Source organism: Sinocyclocheilus grahami, unplaced genomic scaffold (genome assembly GCF_001515645.1).
Source record: "Sinocyclocheilus grahami isolate Dianchi unplaced genomic scaffold, SAMN03320097.WGS_v1.1 scaffold979.1, whole genome shotgun sequence".
NCBI classification, from domain to species: Eukaryota; Metazoa; Chordata; class Actinopteri; order Cypriniformes; family Cyprinidae; genus Sinocyclocheilus; species Sinocyclocheilus grahami.
Window position 1 is genome coordinate 486,356 of NW_015506158.1, and position 7,880 is coordinate 494,235.

General features: G+C 33.6%; 1 protein-coding gene across 1 annotated transcript in view; it reads left to right on the top strand.

Moving 5' to 3' along the window:
• LOC107565072 (myopalladin-like) overlaps positions 1-5,707 on the top strand; it is a 29,587-nt gene extending 23,880 nt beyond the window's left edge. Inside the window, 5 exon segments of the mRNA XM_016250257.1 lie at positions 245-371; positions 2,581-2,788; positions 3,753-3,918; positions 4,099-4,232; positions 5,260-5,707. Of these exon segments, the coding sequence (XP_016105743.1) occupies positions 245-371; positions 2,581-2,788; positions 3,753-3,918; positions 4,099-4,232; positions 5,260-5,438 (814 nt within the window). The 3' untranslated portion in view covers positions 5,439-5,707.
• Positions 5,708-7,880: the final 2,173 nt, after the last annotated feature.

Genomic DNA, 7,880 nt, shown 5'->3' on the forward strand with positions numbered 1-7,880 from the left:
CACAGCACACACACATATATTATGCAAACAAAAACATTTATTGCGATTTAATCGCGATTAATCATTTGACAGCACTAATATATATATATATAAACCTTAAAGTAACTACAAATGAGCATGTAAAGCAAATACCTTTAAAAGAACTTCTGTGTGGAGCATGCCCCCGATCCCTGTAATGTTCTCACCTTTTTTTCCCCCGTTACCTGTTTGCATGTCTGTGATCACTCAACGTTGTTTTTCCCAGAGTCCGAGCGCGTGTACAGGAAGTGGAGGGCGAGCCGGCTCAAGAGCGCTTCTTTCGTCCGCACTTCCTGCAGGCTCCGGGAGACATGTCGGCTCATGAGGGACGCCTCTGTAGGTTAGACTGCAAGGTACTGGAGATATTCCAGCAAGATGATCCCAAAACAGATCTGAGCGCTTAAAAATGTCTGACCATCATTGCATTAGGAGTCCTAGCAGACTTGGGGCCAGATTTACTAACAGCTTGCACCAGCACAAACCGTCTTTTGGCGTTAAAACAGTACAGTTATTTTTGCGCCTGACCTTACTGAATGTGCATTTCTTTTGAGATGCAAAATTTATGGGAGGGGAGTATTAAAATGAATCACGCAATGCAATTTACTAACGTTTGCGCTCGTCAAATTACTGGTATTTGCACCATTATTTAACGCCCAAAAAAAGCATGTCTTAAAGAGTAGCTCACTTTCAGAATGAAAATTCTGTCATCATTTACTCACCCTCCACTTGTTCCAAACCTGTATGAGTTTCTTTCTTCTGTCGAACACAAAAGAAGATATTTTGAAGAATGTTGGGATCTGAACAGTTGATGAGCACCATTGACTTCCATAGTATTTTATTTTCCCCTCCCATCCGCGCTTTTATAGAATTGCGCTCTAATGCTAATTTGCCCTGTTTGGTAAATCTGGCCGTAAATATACAAAGGAAGTACACTTTGCCATACTTGTAAAACGGGTTCTTACTTAAAGAAAATACTTGAAATCAAAATACTTAAGTGCAAACTGAATGTAATGTTTTAGACTCTATTGCATGTTAATTGCAATTAAATGAAAATGCAATGTTAAATGCAATTATTTTAACTTAAGAAGGTAGAGAGCAGGACTTGTCCTAAGACAAGAACGCATTTTGGTTTTAGGTTTTAGGACAACTCTGATGAAAGGTTTTGATCCACTTCAAATGTTGACTACACTGTAAAAAAAAATACCGTAAAATTTACGGTAAAAAATACGGTAGCAACGTTTTAGGTTTTACGGTTTTAACTTAAATTTACAGTTAAATACCGTAATTTAATTGATATAATGTTAATATACCAACCTATTGAAGTACTAAAATCTGTTTTGTAGCTTTGTAATACACTGATAATCACCAAATGCAGGAGGTGATGAGAAAGTCACATGATGAACCAAAGCCTATCACAAGCAGCTTTGAATGTTGACTACACTGTAAAAAAAAAACCCATAAAATTTACGGTAAAAAATACGGTAGCAACGTTTTAGGTTTTACGGTTTTAACTTAAATTTACAGTTAAATACCGTAATTTAATTGATATAATGTTAATATACCAACCTATTGAAGTACTAAAATCTGTTTTGTAGCTTTGTAATACACTGATAATCACCAAATGCAGGAGGTGATGAGAAAGTCACATGATGAACCAAAGCCCATCACAAGCAGCTTTTAGATAATAACATATATAGAAGATGCACAGCGTCATTCACACAAACACTAAACACCACCATGGTAACACACATGACACTGAAATAATGCAATAAACATTCATTTAACAACATTAGGTGTAACACACAACCCTAATATACAAAACTGATAAGAAAAACTAAGAAGAAACAGTTATTTCAACAAAAAAACATCACATTTGAAATGTAACGCAGGGAATTCTGGGAATGTCAATTTACGGTTATTCACTGTAACTTATACGGTCTTTTTCACTTCCAAAAACGGTATACTACCGTAAAATTAATGTCCAATACATGTAATATCCAATACAGGTGTTCACCGTATATAGTAGAGGAATTTACCCTTAACCATTACAGTAGGTTTTTACTGTAGCATTTTTACAGTCTTTTACCGTTAAATTCACGGTGTTTTTTTACAGTGTACTGTAAATTAAAATGAGAGATGTTGCCTTGGCAACTAGATGAAATAAAATAACATTTTCTATTTTATTTCAGTTTTCATCCACTTCATTTCAAGCAACAATTTATTTATTTATTTAATGGTTTTAATATTAGTTTCAGTTTAGGTAATAACACGGATTTGCAACATACTTTAAATAAAAAATTCTAATTTGACATATTTACAAAGTGCACTTTTTAAATGTACTTAAAGAAACCTGGTCATAAAAGTCACTTAAGTGGCTTTGTATTCCGTTGTATCATTTAAAACTATTAAAACCAAAATTCCAAAATGCTTGAAAAGTCACTGAAGCATCCAAATACTTTTTGAGAAAGCTGTCTGTTATCCAATACAATGACACGTAGCATTGCAGAAAGCTTGAAGCGGCATGTTTTGTCTTCATGCTCTGAACCCTCCTCTGCTGTTTAGGTGAGTGGGTTACCTCATCCTGAAATCATGTGGCTTCTCAACGGGAGGCCCATATATCCAGACCTCACTCACCGAATGCTCGTGAGAGAAAACGGCATCCATTCTCTGGTTATTGACCCTCTGACTCAAGCCGATGACGGGACGTACACCTGCATCGCCTCAAATAAAGCGGGACAGAGTTCATTCGGCCTCGAGCTCAGAGTAGTGGGTAAGAGCCGGATCGTTTCTGAATGTCCTTTCAACATTAAAATACTAGAAAGCCCATTTCTGCCACACAAGAAAAAAATGTGTATTAGTAAATCACAATTATGACTTGGAATGACGTAAGTCAAAATTATGAGATAGGAATTCAAAACAAATTGAAATTATGGCATGCTAAGTCATTATGAGATGAAAAGTCATAATTATGACAATAAAAATTCTTTGACTTAGCATATGTTATGATGACTTTATCTCATAATATTGAATTTTAAGTAACTCAATAATTTTATAATTCCATACTAACTCATTTTTGACTATCATAAATTCAGCCTTGTACATCAATTTCAACCTTTTATGTCATAATTATGACTTAGTATGTCATAATTTTGATGTATGCTAGTTTAGATTTTTCTCACACTTTTGACTATTATATTTATAATTTTATGCCATAATTGATTTTTTTTTGGTCAAAATTATGACGCCTCATAATTCTACCTTTTTATCTAATAATTATGACTTTTCATGTCATAATTTCGCCATATCTCATACTTATACAATTTTAAAAATCTTGTCAGATAAAACATTGCGACTATAAGATAAATTATAATTATGACAAAAAGTAAATCAAGTCAAAATTGACAAAAGTCAAAAATATTAACAAATATTTAAAAAAAAAGACTTTATGCCATAATTTTGACTTCTTGTCTCAGATTTTGTACTTTTTATGTCATAATTTCGACTTGTTGATTTATTAAATCACAGTTACGAGTTATAAAGTCAGTACTGTGAGATATAAACATGCAATTGTAAGAAAATAGCCAGCCTTTTGTTCTCTCTCAGAATTGTTACATCGTGCAATTCTGAGAAAAGCAGCCAGAATTGCACATTTATATCGTGCTATTCTGACACGCAACAGCTTAATAACACACAGATACTTGATCCTCTTTTCTCTGTCAAATGAACACACGCAGAAAAAGAGCTGAAGCAGGCGCCGCATTTCGTGGAAAAGCTGCAGAACACGGGCATCGCCGAGGGCTCCCCGGTGCGTCTGGAGTGCAGGGTTGTGGGAATGCCACAGCCGCTCATCTTCTGGAAGAAAGACAATGACACGATCCCTCACTCGAAGGACAGAGTCAGGTGAGTCCGCTCACATCTGCTGGACCAGGCATGAAACCAGCAGCTCCCTTCAGCACAGTTTCCCAGATATGATCAACACTGTGTGCTTTTGAGAACATAAATGCAGTATATCACACAGTAAATGAATTAAAAGAACATTAATATTTTTGAAATTCCCATTCTGTGTCTTTGTTATCCCAGCATGCATCAGGACACGACAGGTTATGTTTGTCTACTGATTCAACCGACTAGAAAGGAAGATGCTGGCTGGTACACGGTGTCTGCAAAAAATGAAGCAGGAATCATATCATGCACAGCAAGACTAGACCTATACGGTGAGTCAATTACATTTCTTAATATTTCAGCACTATATATTAGTAAAGTTAAGAAATAGTTAAGATATAAAGCATCTTGGCTACAATTTTAGTTGTTCTCCTGCAATGACTTCTAACACAGAGTACAGTACTTTTGTTAGCTGGTCAGAAATAAATGAAAATCTAAATTAAACTGCTACATTAATACTCCGTCTAAAAATATTTTAAATGTCATTTTTCTAATTATTTTAAGAAATAGTTCTGATAATTACAAATGCAATTAAACTACTATATTATACAATTTTTTCAATGTTTTAGGTTTTAACATATATTATTAAACATTCTAATTATTTTCAGAAATTATTCTAATAATATTAGAATTAAACTACTATATTATACTCCATCTAAAATATTTAAAATCTAATGTTTCTGACTATTTTGAGAGATGACTCTGATAATGATAAACTGAATTAAACTACGATGTTATACTCTAAAATCTAAAACTATTTTAAACTAATTTTTGTAACTATTTTAAGAAGTTACTTCTAAACTAACTAACATGTTATTCTTTTTCTACAACTATTTTAATGTAATTTTTCTAATTATTTTAAGGAATTTTTCTAATAATTAAAAATTAAATTAAACTACTATATTACACTATCTAAAACTATTTTAAATGTAATATTTCTAATTATTTTAAGGAATTTTTCTCATATTAATTAATCTAATTATTAATGTAAGTATCTAATTAATTAAATTAATCTTATAATTTGTATCTTAGTTCATTTGTCATACTGTGTAGGTACTAGTGAAGTGAACTGCAAAAAGTTGATTAATAAAGATGGTAACCAGTTAAAGCACCTAAAATATACATTTACTGTACATTATATTGTACAACTGTATTACATTTAACCCAAAAAAGATGCTGAAAGGTGTAGTTGTGTCAACTATGTGACTAATAAATAAATACGTTACTCACAGCATGCAACTCAAGTGCAAAAGATTTTCTTAATTGCACAGTTATGTCCAAACGTGTTGTTTTCTGCAGCTCAGTGGTATCAGCCCGTTCATGCACCGATGAAGAAAACGCAGCTCAGCGGGAGTCGATACGCTGCTCTCACCGGCCAGGGTCTGGATATAAAGTCAGCATTTTCCATGAGCGACAACGGCCCCGTCACATTCTCTGCCTCCCAACCAGAGCGAAGGGTAGAAAGTGAGGAGCTGTAGATGCTCGCAGGTTAATGATGGCGCACAGAGGATTTAAAGACAACACGTTGTGCTGAGTGGTTGGAGTTGCAATCTAAAAGCAAACAAGGATCTGATGTTTCTGCACTCATTTGTAGTTGTATATGTCTTTACACGGGCCTATCATTTAAAGGAATAGTTCAGCCAAATATGAAAATGGGCTAAAAATCTGCTTATCCTCAGGCCATCTAATATGTAGATGAGTTTGTTTCTTCATCAGGTTTGGAGAAATGTAGCATTGCATCAGTGTCTCAGCAATGGATGCTCTGCAGTGAATGGGTGCCGTCAGAATGAGAGCTGATAAAAACATCACAATAATCCACAACACTCCAGTCCATCAGTTAACATCTGGAGAAGACAAAAGCTGAAACACATCCAGCATTAAGACGTTTTTAACTTCAAACCATTATTTCCAGCTGAAATACAAGTCCATAATCCATAATAACGCTTCCTCCGGTGAAAAAGTGTTCTGGTCTGACTCAGGAGAGAAATCTGATCAGATCAAGCACCGTTTAAACAGCTCTATACAACATATGTGACCCTGCAGCACAAAAGCAGTGTTAAGTCGCTGGGGGATATTTGTAGCAATAGACAACAATACATTGTATGGGTCACAATTATACATTTTTCTTTTATGCCAAAAATCATTAGGATATTAAGTAAAGATCATGTTCCATGAAGATATTTTGTAAATTTCCTACTGTAAATATATCAAAACTTAATTTTTAGTTAGTAATAATGCATTGCTAAGAAGATAATTTAATAGAATAGTTGTATCTCGGCCAAATATTGTCCTATACTAACAAATCATACATCAATGGAAAGCTTATTTATTTATAAATTTATAAATCTCAATGTCAAAAAATGGAACCTTATGGCTGGTTTTGTGGTGCAGGGTCACATATGTGGGTGATTTTGATGTCAGAGACAACAGGAGATGGACTTTTTCACTGAAGGAAACATTATTATGGAATATGGACTATTTTGGCCAGAAGTGAAGTTTAAACGTCTTAATGCTGGATGTGTTTCAGCTTTTGTCTTCTCCAGATGTTCACTGATGGACTGGAGTGCTGTGGATTATTGTGATGTTTTTATCAGCTGTTTGGACTCTCATTCTGACGGCACCCATTCACTGCAGAGCATCCATTGCTGAGACACTGATGCAATGCTACATTTCACCAAATCTGATGAAGAGACAAACTCATCCTGATCTTGGACGGCCTGAAGGTGAGCACATTTTCAGCCAATTTTAAGTTTTTGGTTGAACTGTATTTGGATATACTGGTAGATGAGCATCTGAACATGTTGTTTTTCCTCACTGCATTTAACTTTATTTGCACATGATTTTTTTCCTTTAATTATGATGAAATTTGTGCCATTTGAGGCATTATGCAATTAAATGTAATTTTTTGGGGCTGTTGTGCCCTTAGCATTTGAATCTGGTCTTTTGATTAGACTGTGTGTCTGTTGCATTACCAGCTGTGAATGTGAGCTTCAGCTGGTTTTATTCAACAAATCTATATAACACATGCACTTCTGCTATTGTTTCATGTTTCAGTATAATAAAGAAAGCATGAAAGATTTAGAAAGTGAGATGTAGATCAGTGAGATTTAAAGATTTCTTTTAAACTAAACTATACTTTGCAGATGTCCCACTGTCATCTGATCCTAAATGAAACCGTTGTTAAACTGATCAAATCTATTGCTAATCTATTTAATAAAGAACGATGCAAGAATGGGAAGAATTGGTTTCTCTAATAGAGATCTAAATTCTCTTACGCTGCATGTGGAAGAAAAAAATCTTGTTTATATAATGAATACTGCTGCTTCAGGTAACTCTCTGTAGAGCAATATGACAATCTTATATTAATAAGATTATGTATTAAATATTATATTGGATATTATACGTTGTTGTGGAAGTTTACAAAGCCAATGTATTGTTATACAGTCATTAGAATAAATAAATGCAAATACCTACCTTGTGAAAATGTACAATAGTTGTTTTTCTTGAAAATAAAGTTATATTTATTCAAACAAGGTCTTTGTCTTTTCTTTAATGTGTTGCATTGTAAACAAACAGCATTTATTATTGTTGTTATCACTGCTAAAAACATCCTGGTCTTTGATTAAATAATATAAAAATTATAGAAATATTATCGGAATACATTTGTAATAGAGTATATAAGTTATTGCAATGAAATGATTCATTTTTAATTTTTGAGTTCATATTAAGAGACTCTCCATCATCTAAAGTTGGCTGACTGTATTAAAATAGGAAGTCTTATTTAAAAAATTAAAGAAAGTACAACAAATATTTCTGAGTTACTAAAAGCTATTAGTGTATTTAAACTTAATAATATTGAATACCCTAATAATTACACACACACACACACATATATATATATGTGTGTGTATGTGTGTGTG